General features: G+C 43.0%; 2 protein-coding genes across 2 annotated transcripts in view; both read right to left on the bottom strand.

The window, feature by feature from the left end:
* LOC109879138 (zinc finger protein 184-like) overlaps positions 1-18,612 on the bottom strand; it is a 37,318-nt gene that overhangs the window by 15,672 nt on the left and 3,034 nt on the right. The window lies entirely within an intron of this gene.
* Positions 3,274-10,815, bottom strand: LOC109879137 (zinc finger protein 287-like). Its single transcript, XM_031791750.1, has 2 exons — positions 10,530-10,815; positions 3,274-4,588 (listed from the first exon to the last, which is right to left on the bottom strand). Exons 1-2 carry the CDS (start codon positions 10,693-10,695, stop codon positions 3,675-3,677), a joined length of 1,080 nt encoding a protein of 359 aa, XP_031647610.1. The 5' UTR covers positions 10,696-10,815; the 3' UTR covers positions 3,274-3,674.

Genomic DNA, 18,612 nt, shown 5'->3' with positions numbered 1-18,612 from the left:
CAGTGGGGAGAACAAGTATTTGATACACTGCTGATTTTGCAGGTTTTCCAACTTACAAAGCATGTAGAGGTCTGTAATTTTTATCATAGGTACACTTCAACTGTAAGAGACAGAATCTAAAACAAAAATCCAGAAAATCACATTGTATGATTAAGTAATTAAAACCTTCCAGAAAGAGACAAGGCAGCAGTCTCCTACCCCGAGAGGTTCGTACTGCACATTGTTCTCAACTCACTACAACACATAAAGACATGAGTGTATTTCTCATTAACGTGATGTTTCCTTTTTTGTTAACTTCATCTGCCTTCATCTTCATCTGCCTGTCACAGCACAATCGCCCCACTGTCTGTATGTCCCCTGTATACCGACTGTGCAAGTTAAGGTGATAGAAGATGGACTAAATTACAAGACACACAAGTTAAATGTGAAACTATCCCTTTGTAGTAGACAAAACTAACAATGTCATTGTATTCTAATCAACTCATTACTCTTTTAAACATTTTTTACAGTTCATATTTCGATTTCATACATTGTCAATATTCACTGCCCTCACACAAATTCTTATAGGTATTTTAGTTTTTTCATTTCCCTTTCCTGTTTTGAATGCATACTAAAGTCAAATAAACCTTTACCGTGCCTCTTGTACACTTATCTTCTGCACTTAAAACAGTTCAGATCACCGTTAACATTTTGAAGTTAGAGGGGATATATATATAAATTACAGGAGTGTCTGTATAACTGTCACTTTGTAGTAGACAATTAGAAGCATTGCTTATATTCACACCCCACATTTGAGTGAAATACAGGTTAGTTACAAATGTCAAACTTAAAACACATGTCCAAATGTAACCAACTTCACATAGTCCTGGCATAATGCTGGCATATGCTCCAACACTTTGATTCAGTTTAAAAATAAATATTGACACAAATATGCTGACTCCAACTTCGCTGACTCCATTAGCAGCTTTGTCATCAAGTTCGGCTCCATTCCCTCTCTCTGGATCTGATGGGAAACTGCTGTGGGAGGTCTGGACCTATCGCCGGGAGCAGCAGGCGTATGATTTTCTGTTTCTCGTTGGCCCGCGAAAGGTTCCACAAATTGTGTGATGGGTAGGAATGGGCGGATTTCTCCATCCCCTTTTCCGGCCATTGTATTGGGCAGTTCAATGGTGAGAAATGTCTCAGCCCCAGTTGTTGTTGCCATCCTGTACCTGTCCCGCAGGTGTGACGTTCAGATGTACCGATCTTGTGCAGGTGTTGTTGCACATGGTCTGCCACTGCAAGGACGATCAGCTGTCCGTCCTGTCTCCCTGTGGCGCTGTCTTAGGCATCTCATAGTACGGACATTACAATTTATTGCCCTGGCCACATCTGCAGTCCTCATGCCTCCTTGCAGCATGTCTAAGGCACGTTCACGCAGATGAGCAGGGATCCTGGGCATATTTCTTTTGCCGTTTTTCAGTCAGTAGAAAGGCCTCTTTAGTGTCCTAAGTTTTTATAACTGGGACCTTAATTGCCTACCGTCTGTAAGCTGTTAGTGTCTTATCGACCGTTCCACAGGTGCATATTCATTAGTTGTTTATGGTTCATTGAACAAGTATGGGAAACAGTGTTTAAACCCTTTAAAATGAAGATCTGTGAAGTTATTTGGATTTTTACAAATTATCTTTGAAAGACAGGGTCCTGAAAAAGGGACCTTTCTTTTTTTTTGCTGTTTACTGTATAAGAGGTCATACAATAAGTTTTGTAGTGATTCCTATGTTGTAAAAAATATTTGTTGGTCTGCGGTGTGTAATGAGGAGCAACCAGATGCTGCACTTGACACATTTATGAAATTGCTTATTCCAGTTACTAATAAGAATGCATCTATTACGAAAATGACTGTAAAAAAAAAGTTAAATCCCCTTCGGTTGATGAGGAATTGAAAGTTGAGAGGGATGAGGCAAAGGGAATGGCAAATAAGTCTGGCTTCACAACCGATTGGCAAACGTATTGCATATTGAGAAATCATGTGACCAAACTGAATAAAAATAATAAGAAACTACACTATGAAACAAAGATAAATTACATAAAGAATGATTTAAAGAATTATAGTAAAAATCTTTGGAGCACCTTAAATGGCATTTTGGGCAAAAAGGCAAACTCGGCTCCGTCCTTCATTGAATCAGATGGCTCATTCATCACAAAACCCAATGATATTGCCAATTACTTTAATTATATTTTAATTGGCAAGATTAGCAAACTTAGGCATGGCATGCCAGTGTGACAAAGTGAAAATGTAGAGTTTCCATCAACCTCACGCGCAATGTAGGGAAACAGGGCGGGGGGGGGGGTGTGTGTGTAACAGAACATGGCCAAGATGTTCAAATATGACCAGCATGGTCAAATAATAACAATCACAGTTGTTAAATGTTATTTCATTATGTCGCCTTGCAGCATGCCTAAGGCACGTTCACGCAGATGAGCAGGGATCCTGGGCATATTTCTTTTGCCGTTTTTCAGTCAGTAGAAAGGCCTCTTTAGTGCCCTAAGTTTTTATAACGGGAGATTAATCGCGTAATCTGTTAAAATTGAACCTTGGCGTTCGTTTGTTGGTAACGGTCGTGAGCATCAGAACAGACAATGTTTTTTTTTAAAGGAGATATTTTATCCAGTATAAAAATACATGAATATTTTTTATTAATATAACGATGGTGCAGTAAAACGGTCCTGATACTGGGTTTACATGGTTACTGAATGAGCAGTTCGCGGGTAGAGTAGTGGGTGAAACCATTCACTTCAGGAAAAGGGGTGATATAAAGTTTCCTTTCATTATGTGTTGTTGAATTCAAATGAATATTTGCTGCCATTGTAGTAAGGTTGGCAATACGAGAGGTATTCAGACGATGTCCAGTGTCTGTGTTCTTTTGCCCATCTTAATCTTTTCTTTTTATTGGCACGTCGAAGATATGGCTTTTTCTTTGCAACTCTGCCTAGTAGGCCAGCATCCCGGAGACGCCTCTTCACTGTTGACGTTGAGACCGGTGTTTTGCGGGTACTATTTAATGAAGCTGCCAGTTGAGGACTTGTGAGGCGTCTATTTCTCAAACTAGACACACTAATGTACCTGTCCTCTTGCTCAGTTGTGCACCGGAGCCTCCCACTCCTCTTTCGATTCTGGTTAGTCATCAGTCAGAACATTCATCAGAACATTCATCAGTCAGAACATTCTGTCATCACTAGATATCCCTGTTTCTAATTACGTGGAAACATCAACAGACGTTGAACAAAATACAGACACTACTGTTATTTAATTTCCTAAACTTTTAATTCAAATCAAACTTTATTTACACAAAACATTTTACTAAAGTAAATCCATCATGTATCTATTTATCTGAAAACCCACAGCAGGAATGATCCAGAGTAGCTTTGCTTTTCTAAGAGTGTTGTTCACATCCTGCCTTTTTATTCCCATCTTCTGATAGGAGATCTTTGTCCTGTCTTTCTTTGCTGTCCTAAGAGTGTTGTTCACATCCTGCCTTTTTATTCCCATCTCCTGACAGGAGATCTTTGTCCTAACGGTCTTTCTTTTTTGTGTTTTCATCCTATTTTCTTTCTTTGTGGATTTATCTCACGTGTGTCAGCACGTTTACCATCTGAATTAATCTTTTACCTCTGACTGAGCAGCCATATGATTACTCTCCTGTGTGAGTCCGTACATGTGCAGTTAGGTGCTCTTTGCGAATGAAGCCTTTACCACAGTCACCACAGCTAAATGGTTTCTCTCCTGTGTGAGTCAGTATGTGTCTCCTTAGATCCCCCTTCTGAATAAAGCTCTTCCCACAGTCACCACAGGTAAATGGTTTCTCTCCTGTGTGAATATTCATGTGCCTGGACAGATGTCCTTTTTGTTTGAAGGCCTTGCCACAAAAGGGGCAGGTGCAGGGTTTCCCACCATGACAGAGTTGGACATGGGCCTTCAGTTTACAGGTGGAGTTATAGAGTTTTTTGCATAAGTGGCATTCGCTGACTCTCTTCTTGGCAAAAGTCACATGTCTCTGCAGGTCAGCTTTCAGAGGAAACATTTCACCACAGTCACGGCAGTGGTGAGTTTTTATAGACGTGGTGCTGAGTTCGGAATAGTGTTCCCCCATTGGTGGGTTTGGATCCAATGATGGGCTAGGCTCAAATGGTGGACTGCTGTCAAGTCCTACTGTGTAGCTGCTTACAGCTGAGCTGTGTCTGGAGGCATTGTTTTGATTATCTGGAGGGTCACAGGGAATGTTGAGACCCTTAATGTGGGTCACAGTGCCAAAACGTGTGAAATCCACTCGTTTACAGTCACTCTTTCTGTTCTCCACAGTCTGGATTTGGGGAAGAGTCAAGGACCAAAGTGGGTCCTCCGGATCACATTCCCTTTTCACACAGGAAGGAGTGAATTTGAATTCTATGATATCAGGCTCCAGACCTTGAAGCTCCTCCTGACTGGTCCTGAGTTCCTCCTGTTTCTCTTTAATCTGTGTGGGCTCTGGGTCCTCCTGCCCCAGACTGGGGCTCCATTCCTGCTCAGGGGGAACCTCCTCTTCAGAGACACAGAGCTGCAGGGATTCTGGAGGGAAGGAGAGAGGAGGAGCAGAGGTCATCTAAACAGACTTTAGACAAACTGAGAAAACTAAATTCCACCATATATACAGTGCCTTGCGAAAGTATTCGGCCCCCTTGAACTTTGCGACCTTTTGCCACATTTCAGGCTTCAAACATAAAGATATAAAACTGTATTTTTTTGTGAAGAATCAACAACAAGTGGGACACAATCATGAAGTGGAACGACATTTATTGGATATTTCAAACTTTTTTTTAACGAGAGTGACCTCAAATAACAAAAATTCTGAATGGTTTGTCCCCGGGGTTTCACCTGCCAAATAAGTTCTGTTATACTCAGACATGATTCAAACAGTTTTAGAAGCTTCAGAGGGTTTTCTATCCAAATCTACTAATAATATGCATATCTTAGCTTCTGGGCCTGAGTAGCAGGCAGTTTAATTTGGGCCCGCTATTCATCCAAAATTCCGAATGCTGCCCCCTATCCTAGAGAAGTTAATGCCTACCTTGTACCTGTGTTTGACCTGTGTCATTTTATTTGGGTGTTGCAATACGTTTTTTTTTTATTTTTGTTTTTTTTAAACAACTTAATTCTATGTGAAGTCGGTCAAATCTGTCATTTAACAGACACTCTTATCCAGAGTGACTTACAGTAGTGAGTGCATACATTTTCTTACCGATCTACCAACAGAACCACATGACTTTAAACATGCACTACACAACCAAATGTAGAAAAAGGGGTGTGAATACTTTATGAAGCTAGCTACAGTGTCTTCAGAAAGTAGCCACACCCCTTTGACCTTTGACCTTTTTTTTCTCCCTCCACATTTTGTTGTGTTAGAGACTGAATTTAAAATGGATTAAATTTTGATGTTGTGTCACTGGCCTACAAACAATAACCCCATAATGTCAAGGTGGAATTATTCAACTCCTTTGCTATGGCAAACCTAAATAATTTCAGGAGTAAAAATGTGCTTAACTAGTCACATAATATTGCATTCTGTCACCAACAATAATAGGAAAGGGAGATACCTTGTCAGTTGTACAACTGAAATGTGTCCTCTGCATTTAACCCAACCCCTCTGAATCAGAGAGGTGCGGAGGGCTGCCTTAATCGACATTCACATCATTGGCGCGAGGGGAACAGTAGGTTAAAACCTCTTTGGGCTAGGCGGCAGTATTTTCACGTCCGGATGAACAGCGTGCGCAAAGCAAACTGCCTGTCACTCAAGCCCAGAAGCTAGGATATGCATGGTCGTATTGGATAGAAAACACTCTAAAGTTTCTAAAACTGTTAAAATAATGTATGTGAGTATAACAGAACTGATTTGGCAGGCGGAACACCGAGCACAATCCATCCAGGGATTTTGTTTTTTTTGTTCATTGTGTTTTCCAGGGCTTTTCTATGGGAAACCTGATTTATTAGGGCCCAGGATTGCAGTTCCTATGGCTTCCATTAGATGTTAACAGTCTTTAGAAATTGATCCTAAGATCCCTAAGAGGTTTTAACCTCCTTGCTCAGGGGCAGAATGACAGATTTTTAACTTGTCAGCTCGGGGATTCGATCCAGCAACATTGCGGTTACTGATGACGCTCCTACCCGCCAGGCTACCTGCCGCCCTCCTGTGTTTAACATGATTTTTGAACGACTTTCTCATCTCTGTATCACACAATTATCTATAAGGTCCCCCAGTCAAGCAGTGAATTTCAAACAGATTCAACCACAAAGACAAGGGAGGTTTTCCAATGCCTCGCAAAGAAGTGCACCTATTGGTAGATGGGTAAAAATAAAAAAGCAGACATGGAATATCTCTTTGAGCATGGTGCAGTTATTAATTACACTTTGGATGGTGTATCAATACACCCAGTCAATACAAAGATACAGGCATCTTTCCTAACTCAGTTGCTGGAGAGGAAGGAAACCACTCAGGGATTTCACCATGAGGCCAATAGTCCCACTTTAAAACAGCTACAGAGATGAATGACTGTGATAGGAGAAAACTGAGGATGGATCAACAACCTTGTAGTTACTCACAATACTAACCTAAATTACAGAGTGAAAAGAAAGAAGCCTGTACAGAATACAAATATTGCAAAAAAATGCTCTTTAAAATAAGGAACTAACTTAAAACTGCAACAAACAAAAAAATGTGTCAAAGAAATTAACTTCATGTCCTGAATACAAAGCGTTACGTTTGGGGCAAATCCAACACAGCACATCAACGAGTACCACTCTTCATATTTTCAAGCGTGGTAGTGGCTGCATCATGTTATGGGTATGCTTGTCATTGGCAAAGGACTAGCGAGTTTTTTTAGGATAAAAATAAATGCAATAGAGCTAAGCACAGGCAAAATCCTAGAGGAAAACCTGTTTTCAGTCTGCTTTCCAACAGATATTGGGAGACAAATTCACCATTCAGTAGAACAATAACCTAAACCAGAAGGCCAAATATACACTGGAGTTGCTTACCAATAAGACATTGAATGTTCCTGAGTGGCCTAGTTACAGTTTTGACTTAAATCTAGGGATGCACGATATGTCGGTGAACATATCGGAATCGGCCAATATTAGCTAAAAATGCCAACATTGGTATCGGCCTGATGTCTAGTTTAACACCGATGTTAAAAACCGATGTCGGGCCTCCCGGGTGGCGCAGTGGTCTAGGGCACTGCATCGCAGTGCTAGCTGTGCCACCAGAGACTCTGGGTTCACGCCCAGGCTCTGTCGCGACCGGGAGGTCCGTGGGGGCGACGCACAATTGGCCTAGCATCGTCCGGGTTAGGGAGGGTTTGGCTGGTAGGGATATCCTTGTCTAATCACACACTAGCAACTCCTGTGGCGGGCCGGGCGCAGTGCACGCTAACCAGGTCGCCAGGTGCACGGTGTTTCCTCCGACACATTGGTGCGGCTGGCTTCCAGGTTGGATGCGCGCTGTGTTAAGAAGCAGTGGGTTGTGTTTCGTAGGACGCATGGCTTTCGACCTTCGTCTCTCCCGAGCCCGTACGGGAGTTGTAGCGATGAGACAAGATAGTAGCTACTAACAATTGGATACCACGAAATTGGGGAGAAAAGGGGGTAAAATTTTAAAAATAAAAACGATATCAAGACTACCGTAGGTACATGACATAATGACGGCTACACGTGCAACACAGCATTCCTAACCTAGCCCACAATGTGTGGATCCGGCAGTCATTTGAAAGAGTAAGAACATTTCAGCGACACAACTCAAAGGCGAAATCCATGAAAGCCAAAATAATGGAATGGAATTCATTGCCCTTGACAATCAACCATTCTCTGTCGTGGGTGAATTTGGCTTTCACCGACTGGTCGAGCACCGGTACACACTACCAAGTGCGCAATTTTTCCGATGTTGCCCTACCAGAGTTACACAGTGATAGCATCACTGCTATTAGTTTCACGACATACATACTATGGAACGCCGTTTGGGTCTTTGCGTGTCAAAAAATATACAGTAGTACTGTCAAAGCTGTACAACAAAGTCTGCAAACAAGCAAACACCGGCCACGAACGATGTGTTTACAATACCGCGTTGGTAATGAAGCATCATTTGTTCGACCACAACTTCTTGGGTAGCTAGCTGTAGCTTGGTACCTAGCTAACACCAATACAACCAGCCTGAAAACAATGACCAGTAGAAACTGCAGTCATTGTCATTATTCTTAGCAATGATTTAGGAATCCTAGTGAGTAAGTATTAGCTAGGTAGCCACTTGTTGTTCACCTATTCAAATTGAACTTCAGTTCATTAAAATAAATAGCTAGGCAGCTACTTAAACCTGTTGCCCAAATTATAAGCAGCCAGCTAGCTTCATCTGGCTAGACGAGGCTCGACCGCATCATGTGTTGTGAAGCTAGCCACAATAAAGATTAGACACAATAGTGGAATTTGAGGTTTGCCTTCAAAATAAAAGTATGTCATTGACAGTGATGCAAATGAATACAAATAGTAGAATTATGCCATACATTTATTTTGAAGGCTAACTGCAAAGTCCACTATTGTGGCTAATTCTTTATTGTAGCTAGCTTCACATAGATGGGTCCGACCACCATTAATCAAATAACAACTGTCTTATAAATTAGAGTTACACCTAGCTACTGAAACAGACTATTGTTTTGCTATATATTTGGGGAAGAACATTGTTTGCATCCATGAGCGAGCTAGCTTTTTTTTTATTTTTGATGACCAGTGTTGTAGGTGAGCGAGACAACTTTACCAGCATCATAGCATACGTATCGATGAATCGTGGTGACATATGAAAGACGAGTGATCGTGTAATAACTAAGTAATGTATGAGCGCGTTCAATTATTGTGTGACGTGCAGTCATATTCACGTGCTGATTGGTCAAACAGTGTTTTTTTGACGTGTATCTTTTTTTGATAGGCAAAGACCCAAACGCCGTTCCATAAAAATCCTGTCGTGGAAATATTCGGTCAATCATATCATATTTCACAAATAGCGGAGCCTGTGAGTTTAAATATCAAATCAAATCAAATGTATTTATATAGCCCTTCGTACATCAGCTGATATCTGAAAGTGTTGTACAGAAACCCAGCCTAAAACCCCAAACAGCAAGCAATGCAGGTGTAGAAGCACGGTGGCTAGGAAAAACTCCCTAGAAAGGCCAAAACCTAGGAAGAAACCTAGAGAGGAACCAGGCTATGAGGGGTGGCCAGTCCTCTTCTGGGTAGCCATTTTGGACTGGTTACTACCCGTGTTTACTAGGCTTGACATTGGTGCTATCCAGTTTGTATGTTACATTAAGTTCAATTAGACTTTTAATTACTTCATAATAAAAGCTGATTCATGAAAACAACTAACAGACTACTTATACATTTGTCCTCCTTACGTCATACTCATAGTAACTTTTCTTAATGGCTCGGTAGCATTTAGCAACCGTTACCATATTGCCTTCATATTAGGACATGGAACCTGTAGAGCCACAGAAATAGTTTCATGCATGTAGGACCATAGTAACAGAAATAACCATGTCATCCTGCTAACTCCTCTGAAAGGGACACCCCTGTTCTGGAAAATACCAAAGAGGTGTAACCATTTTTTTTTATTTGACCTTTATTTAACTAGGCAAGTCAGTTAAGAATAAACTCTTATTTTCAATGACGGCCTACGAACAGTGGGTTCCTAGGCTGTGGGTTCCTCTGCCCCTAGAACGACAGATGTACCTTGTCAGCTGGGGGGTTTGCAAATTTGCAACCTTCCGGTTACTAGTCCAATGCTCTAACCACTAGGCTACCCTGCCGCACCATAGCAACAGTACATAGTTGGCCATAACACAGTTACAGGAATAACCCGTCGTGCATGTCTAATGGTGTCTAATGTCTAATGGTGTCTAATGTCTAATGGTGTCTAATGTCTAATGGTGTCTAATGGTGTCTAATGTCTAATGGTGTCTAATGGTGTCTAAAATGTTGGGCTAAAATAATAAATATCGGGTATCGTTTTTTTTTTTGCAAGGAAAATATTGGATATCGGTATCGGCCAAACATGTCACTAATTAAATCGTCTTGGAAATCTATGGCAACACTTGAAAATGTCTGTTTAGTAATGATCAACAACCAACTTGACAGAGCTTGAAGAATTTTTAAAAGAATAATGTGCAAATCTTGTACAATCCAGGTGTGCAAATCTCATAGAGATTTATGCAGAATTCTTACAGCTGTAATCGCTGCCAAAGGTGATTCTAACATTTATTGACTCAGGGGTGTGAATACTTACGAAAATGAGACTTGTATTTCATTTTCAATAAATTTGGAAACATTTCTAAAAACACGTCTTCACTTTGTCATTATGGGGTATTGTGTGTTGATGGGAGCGACAAAAAATATATTTTGAATTTCGGCTGTAACAACAAAATGTAGAATTAGTCAAGGTGTATGAATACTTTCTGAAGGCACAGTAGCTAACTACCTATTTTACATAGTTGCATCTCCGGTGTGATCCCCAGCAGTCTCCGTAGCCGATCATTCTCCTCCTGGTATTCTCCTACCGTTTTCTCAACTGCCCCGAAAATCTCCACAGCAGCCGCCGTTAAACGCTCATTTAAAAACACACTCAACAACTGTAGTTTAGACATTTTCTGTCGAATGAGAGTTGGGTAGTCTATTCAGTTCAGTCAGTATGTATTTCTTTACCCCACACAAGGAATGCAAAAAATCAAAACAGTCGTTTCCAATCCTACTTCCGTGTTCTAGTCAAGGAATTTTAGTAAACTCCTTGGTTTTAGTGGGTGGCAAACCCAGAAACGCTCAGCAGCGCCGCCAGCTGGATGGGATGTTTACAGACCAGTAGTAAAGGGAAACCAGAAATACATGTAGACAAACAGTGGTTATCATAAGTATAGGATAATGTGGCATAATCAATTCTTCATCAGGAGTCAACTGTATATCAGTGTTAACTTTGGCAGCCATTTTAGTTTTAGTCAGGGGTGAAAGTATGGCGTTCCAGACAAATAAATAGTGGGGGTAGCCTGTACCGGTAAAACATAAGCCTATCACAATAATTTAAACAAAATGTCAAGAAAACTGTAGGCTATTACACACATATTTATCATTACGCATGTCAGAGGAATTAACCATTTGCGAATGGACTTGTGGTATTGCCTACAATTCAAAATGCGATGTGGTTCTATGATAACACAGAAGGCAGAGATGAGTGGCTGACACCAAGATGCGCGCGGGGACAACTGTGAACGCATAAATTCTGTCCCTAATGACAATCGGCCAATGTCATTACACTTTTTGGTGTTTTGTGTAAAATATGTCTCTTTCCATTCACTACTGTTTGGAGGCTGGAAATATGGTAGGGGAGAGCGAGGTATGTTGACACACTTTTCACACTGTGTAACATTTACTAGGCACAATACATCACAATGGAGCACAATACATAACAATGGTATACATGTCATACCAAATGAAATAAGGAAGTCTTGGGCACATATGTTGTATTCATTACATCTTTATATCTTATTTCAGTAGGGAGTTGTAGGCCGTTAAATATAGATTGTGCACTTGTGACAATTTGCCCCATCAGCGGGTAAATTGTCACACTACGTCAGGTAAGTTATCACATTGGATTATCAACAAATAAGAACAGCCTGTCTGAGCTTGTGCTAGGCAGGGCTGGAATGGTGCTGGGGCCTGGCAGGTTGGTGCTGGGGCCTGGCAGGGCTGGAATGGGGCTGGGGCCTGGCAGGGCTGGAATGGTGCTGTGACCTGGCAGGTTGGTGCTGGGGCCTGGCAGGGCTGGAATGGTGCTGGGGCCTGGCAGGTTGGTGCTGGGGCCTGGCAGGTTGGTGCTGGGGCCTGGCAGGTTGGTGCTGAGGCCTGGCAGGTTGGTGCTGAGGCCTGGCAGGTTGGTGCTGGGGCCTGGCAGGGCTGGAATGGTGCTGGGGCCTGGCAGGTTGGTGCTGGGGCCTGGCAGGTTGGTGCTGGGGCCTGGCAGGGCTGGAATGGTGCTGGGGCCTGGCAGGGCTGGAATGGTGCTGTGACCTGGCAGGTTGGTGCTGGGGACTGGCAGGGCTGGAATGGTGCAGGGGCCTGGCAGGTTGGTGCTGGGGCCTGGAAGGTTGGTGCTGGGGTCTGGCAAGTTGGTGCTGGGGCCTGGCAGGGCTGGAATGGTGCTGGGCCCTTTGATCAGGAAATGATCGCAGAAGTTCACACGGGGGGAATAAAAACCAGCCTCGTCGTGGACCCCGATGTTTTGCTCCCAGACAAACTAAACAACTTCTTCACTCGCTTTGAGGACAATACAGTGCCACCGACACGGCCCGCTACCAAAACCTGCGGACTCTACTTCGCCCACAGCCAAGGTGAGTAAAACATTTATACGTGTTAACCCTCGCAAGGCTGCCGGCCCAGACGGCATCCCTAGCCGCGTCCCCAGAGCATGCACAGACCAGCTGGCTGGTGTGTTTATGGACATATTCAATCAATCCCTATCCCAGTCCGCTGTTCCCACATGCTTCAAGAGGGCCACCATTGTTCCTGTTCCCAAGAAAGCTAAGGTAACTGAGCTAAACGACTCACTTAGGACTCACTTACGTCATCATGAAGTGCTTTGAGAGACTAGTCAAGGATCATATCACCTCCACCCTACCTGACACCCTAGACCCACTCCAATTTACTTACCTCCCCAATAGGTCCACAGACGACGCAATCACACTGCACACTGCCCTAACCCATCTGGACAAGTGGAATACCTATGTAAGAATGCTGTTCATCGACTACAGCTCAGCATTTAACACCATTGTGCCCTCCAAACTCGTCATTAAGCTCGAGACCCTGGGTCTCGACCCCGCCCTGTGCAACTGGGTCCTGGAAATTCTGACTGGCCACCCCCAGTTGGTGAGGGTAGGAAACAACATCTCCACCCCGCTGATCCTCAACACTGGGGCCCCACAAGGGTGCATTCTCAGCCCTCTCCTGTACTCCCTGTTCACCCATGACTGCATGGCCATGCACGCCTCCAACTCAATCATCAAGTTTGCAGACAACACTACAGTGGTAGGCTTGATTACCAACAACGACAAGACAGACTACAGGGAGGAGGTGATGGCCCTCGGAGTGTGGTGTCAGGAAAACAACCTCACACTCAACGTCAACAAAACAAAGGAGATGATCGTGGACCTCAGGAAACAGCAGAGGGAGCACCCCCCTTTCCACATCGACGGGACAGTAGTGGAGAAGGTGGAAAGTTTTATGTTCCTTGGCGTACACATCACTTGACAAATTGAAAGGGTCCATGCACACAGACAGCGTGGTGAAGCAGGCGCAACAGCACCTCTTCAACCCCAGGAGGCTGAAGAAATTTGGCTTGTCACCAAAAACACTTACAAAGTGTACAATCGAGAGCATCTTCTCAGACTGTATCACCGCCTGGTACGGCAACTGCTCTGCCCACAACCGCAAGGCTCTCCAGAGGGTAGTGAGGTCTGCACAACGCATCACCGGGGGCTAACTACCTGCCCTCCAAGACACATACAACACCTGATGTCACAGGAAGGCAAAGAAGATCAACAAGAACAACAACCACCCGAGCCACTGCCTGTTCACCCCGTTACTATCCAGAAGGCGAGGTCAGTACATGCTGGGACCGAGAAACTGTTTTTCAGTCTCTATCTCAAGGCCATCAGACTGTTAAACAGCCATCACTAGCCACTTTAAACAATGCCACTTTATATAATATTTACACACCCTACATTACTCATCTCATATGTATATACTGTACTCTATACCATCTACTGCATCTTGCCTATGCCGTTCGGCCATCGCTCATCCATAGATTTATATATGTGCATATTCTTATTCATTCCTTTACACCTGTGTGTATAAGGTAGTTGTTGTGAAATTGTTAGATGACTTGTTAGATATTACCGCAGGGTCGGAACTAGAAGCACAAGCATTTCGCTACACTCGCATTAACATCTGCTAACCATGTGTATGTGACCAATAACATCTGCTAACCATGTGTATGTGACCAATAACATCTGCTAACCATGTGTATGTGACCAATAACATCTGCTTACCATGTGTATGTGACCAATAACATCTGCTTACCATGTGTATGTGACCAATAACATCTGCTAACCATGTGTATGTGACCAATAACATCTGCTAACCATGTGTATGTGACCAATAACATCTGCTAACCATGTGTATGTGACCAATAACATCTGCTAACCATGTGTATGTGACCAATAACATCTGCTAACCATGTGTATGTGACCAATAACATCTGCTTACCATGTGTATGTGACCAATAACATCTGCTTACCATGTGTATGTGACCAATAAAATTGGATTTGATTTGAATATAAAATATGGAGGTATACTATTCCCTGTGGCTGAGACGGCACAGGTTAGTGTGACGACGGGTTCCCCTTTCAGCGGAGGTCAGTGACCCTACTTGTTTGAATCCACATCTGCCCACCACTTTGTCAGGTGTATGTACATTCCATATGTCTCCTGGTCCAAATTGATATCTCTGTAGCACTTCTGCTACATTGTCGAAGAAAGCATTAACTCTTTAAGAACCCTGTAAACCCCTCCAAGCTGGCCTTTTTCTGCCCCCATTTGCACAAACTTCAGCTGGTGTGCCACAGAAAACTGGTAGGCAAGTCTTCTGACCTCACTTGGCAACAGACCAAAATAAATGTCAGCTGACCTATTAATATACTGAACAAGCTGCATCTCCAAATCAGGTTGAAAAACCTGCCGTGGCTTTGTATAGCCAACCACTGTTGTTGGCGTGGCTGTCTGACTTTCAACTTCTTCTCTGGTAACCTTATGACAATAGCGAGTCAGAGTACGGTCATTTATGTCAAAAAACTTTGCTGTACTCCTGATTGACTTGTTCTGCAACTTCACCTGCCTCACATCCTTTAACATTATGCCAGGTGGTGTGGCCTGCTATTTTGTCTTTCTTTTATCATTTCTAACCATCTTTCTTTCTTTCTTTACTTCCTTCCTTCAAAAACACATTTCTTCTTTGCAATTACATATTAATTACAGGCTTATTATACCCACCTCCCTGTCTACTATCCTTGTTGCCACAATGCAATTCATAACACCACATTAAATCCCACCTGGCTACCTCTACCCCGGTTAACTGCCCTGCACCCTCTTCAAAGGGGGAGACACTCTAAACCCAAACTTCTACAGACCTATATCTATCCTACCCTGCCTTTCTAAGGTCTTCGAAAGCCAAGTTAACTAACAGATCACCGACCATTTCGAATCGCACCGTACCTTCGCCACTATGCAATCTGGCTTCCGAGCTGGTCATGGGTGCACCTCAGCCACGCTCAAGGTCCTAAACGATATCATAACTGCCATCGATAAGAGACAATACTGTGCAGCCGTATTCATCAACCTGGCCAAGGCTTGACTCTGTCAACCACCACATTCTTATCGGCAGATTCAACAGCCTTGGTTTCTCAAATGACTGCCTTGCCTGGTTCACCAACGACTTCTCTGATAGAGTTCAATGTGTCAAATCGGAGGGCCTGTTGTCCGGACCTCTGGCAGTCTCTATGGGGGTGCCGCAGGGTTCAATTCTCGGGCCGACTCTCTTCTCTCTATACATCAATTATGTTGCTCTTGTTGCTGGTGATTCTCTGATCCACCTCTATGCAGACGACACCATTCTGTATACTTCTGGCCCCTCTTTGGACACTGTGTTAACTAACATCCAGACGAGCTTCAACACCATACAACACTCCTTCCGTGGCCTCCAACTGCTCTTAAATACAAGTAAAACTAAATGCATGCTCTTCAACCGATCACTGCCCACACCTGCCCGCCCGTCCAGCATCACTACTCTGGACGGTTCTGAATATGTGGACAAGCACAAATACCTAGGTGTCTGGTTAGACTGTAAACTCTCCTTCCAGACCCACATTAAGCATCTCCAATCCAAAATGAAATCTAGAATCGGCTTCCTATTTTGCAACAAAGCATCCTTCACTCATGCTGCCAAACATACCCTCGTAAAACTGACTATCCTACCGATCCTTGACTTTGGCAATGTCATTTACAAAATAGCCATATACTACCCAACACTGTTACCTGTACGCTCTCGTTGGCTGGCCCTTGCTTCATACTCATCGCCAAACCCACTGGCTCCAGGTCATCTACAAGTCTTTGCTTTTACAAGTAAAGCCCTGCCTTATCTCAGTTCACTGGTCACCATAGCAACACCCAGCTGGAGCTTGAAGTTAGTGAGGGAGATGATGATGACGGGAGATGATGCTGTATGAAGTAGTGTGTGTGGATAGCACACGCTCCAGCAGGTATATTTCACTTGTCACCCCCAAAGCCAATTCCTTCTTTGGCCGCCTTTCCTTCCAGTTCTCTGCTGCCAATGACTGGAACAAACTGCAAATATCACTGAAGCTGGAGACTCATCTCCCTCACTAACTTCAAGCTCCAGCTGTCAGAGCAGCTCACAGATCATTGCCGCTGTACATAGCCCATCTGTAAATACCCCATCCAACTACCTCATCCCCATACTGTATTTATTTATTTATTTTGCTCCTTTGCACCCCAGTATCTCTACTTGCACATTCATCTTCTGCACATCTATCACTCCAGTGTTTAATTGCTATGTCGTAATTACCTCGCCACCATGGCCTATTTTATTGCCTTATCTTACCTCATTTGCACACCCTGTATATATACTTTTTTCTACTGTATTATTGACTGTATGTTTGTTTCTCCATGTGTAACTCTGTGTTGTTGTATGTGTCGAACTGCTTTGCTTTATCTTGGCCAGGTCGCAGTTGCAAATGAGAACTTGTTCTCAACTAGCCTGCCTGGTTAAATAAAGGTGAAATAAAAAAATTAAAAAATTCATGACGCTGTATGAAGTAGTGTGTGTGGATATACTGTCTCATACAGTAGACACACACACACACACACAGAGCCTGTCTTGTGTAGTCCAGGGATATGTCTGTTGCTCTAAACTATATGTATATATAATCAATTTACTGTAACCATGTAATACTATTATCCAAGCTGATTACACAATATCACAATGTTTTTTGAGCTATGTGTCTATGTATACTGGGGCAAGTTGTCACATGTGAAGACTTGCCCCAAGGTCACTGAGACAACTTGCCCCAAGGTCACTGAGACAACTTGCCACAAACTGACATGTGTGCTAATGTTGGCTAAATCTCAGGGTTAGCTCAACATAGAACTGCAGCTGAAGTTTCAAAAAATACACGTTATTGTCTCCTCTACTCAGTGTAAAATTATAATTTTTGAACATTCATGACTCACATATTATTGCATAACATTTATAGTGGTAAATCTTTTACTTTTGAAAGGGGGGAAAAATTAACTTGTGCTTCCCTCAGATTAGTGACCTTTACCACATGTGAACAGGAAGTTAACCATAGAACATGTAGTCACACAAAGTAGCCGTTTGATTTTGGAGCTAGCGCCTCTAGTGTTGGAGGTATGAACAGTTTACCCGCGTGACAACTTACCTCGCTCTCCCCTACGCTGCGTGTGGATGAACTTGAAAGGGGTGTGGCCTCGTAAAGCAGCTCTTTGTGTGGATGAACTTGAAAAGGGTGTGGCCTCGTAAAGCAGCTCTTTGTGTGGATGAACTTGAAAGGGGTGTGGCCTCATAAAGAAGCTCTTTGTATGGATGAACTTGAAAAGGGTGTGGCCTCGTAAAGCAGCGCTTTGTGTGGATGAACTTGAAAGGGGTGTGGCCTCGTAAAGCAGCTCTTTGTGTGGATGAACTTGAAAGGGGTGTGGCCTCGTAAAGCAGCCCTTTGTGGATGAACTTGAAAGGGGTGTGGCCTCGTAAAGCAGCTCTTTGTGGATGAACTTGAAAGGGGTGTGGCCTCGTAAAGCAGCCCTTTGAAGTGATTGTTAGGCAATCAGATGAAAACATCATGACTGGTTGTGTTTATGCCGCAATAAAAGGTAAAACATTAAACAAAAGTTAAATGACAAATCTTTACGACTAGGCCCCCAGAGATCCTATTGAATTAATAGGGGTTCTATATGGAATTCTATGACTAGAGTCATAAAAAAAATGAAATATATGAGCCTTTTTGTATGGGACCTCATAGGTCCCATACCGGGAAGAAATTCAATCTGCTTTCATCCCTAGTTTTAGTCTTAAAATATATATAATATAATGCATATTTTTTGGGGTTGCCTGTGCTGAAAACATCTATATCAGTGCACAAATACAAGGACTAGTAAAGGCCCAGTGCACTACATTTGTGAGCAAAAAAATATACAGATTTTTTTCAGATTTTTTTAGGGGGTGCAACACCCTCAGCACAACTACTTCCCACAGCTATGCCTCCTTCTCAACACTCATTGGAGGAGAATGTCATAGAGGCTGGATCTCTGGCTTGCTCATCCAAAAGGTTTTAAGAAGGAGGTGAAAAGAGACGTGAGAGGACACAAGGAGTACGCAATTGAGATTCTCCCGGACAATGAAATGTAAAATAAAAAAAACTTTTTAT

Source organism: Oncorhynchus kisutch, linkage group LG16 (genome assembly GCF_002021735.2).
Source record: "Oncorhynchus kisutch isolate 150728-3 linkage group LG16, Okis_V2, whole genome shotgun sequence".
Taxonomy (NCBI): Eukaryota; Metazoa; Chordata; class Actinopteri; order Salmoniformes; family Salmonidae; genus Oncorhynchus; species Oncorhynchus kisutch.
Note: the sequence above shows the minus strand (reverse complement) of the source record. Positions and strands in the feature narration are given on the sequence as shown.

Bases quoted from the DNA above. Each gene is read 5' to 3' on its own strand.
- LOC109879137 (XM_031791750.1), bottom strand. From the start codon at position 10,695: ATGTCTAAACTACAGTTGTTGAGTGTGTTTTTAAATGAGCGTTTAACG. The intron at 4,589-10,529 runs GTAGTTAGCTAC...CCTTCCCTCCAG, and splicing joins GATGCAACTATGTAAAATAG to AATCCCTGCAGCTCTGTGTC.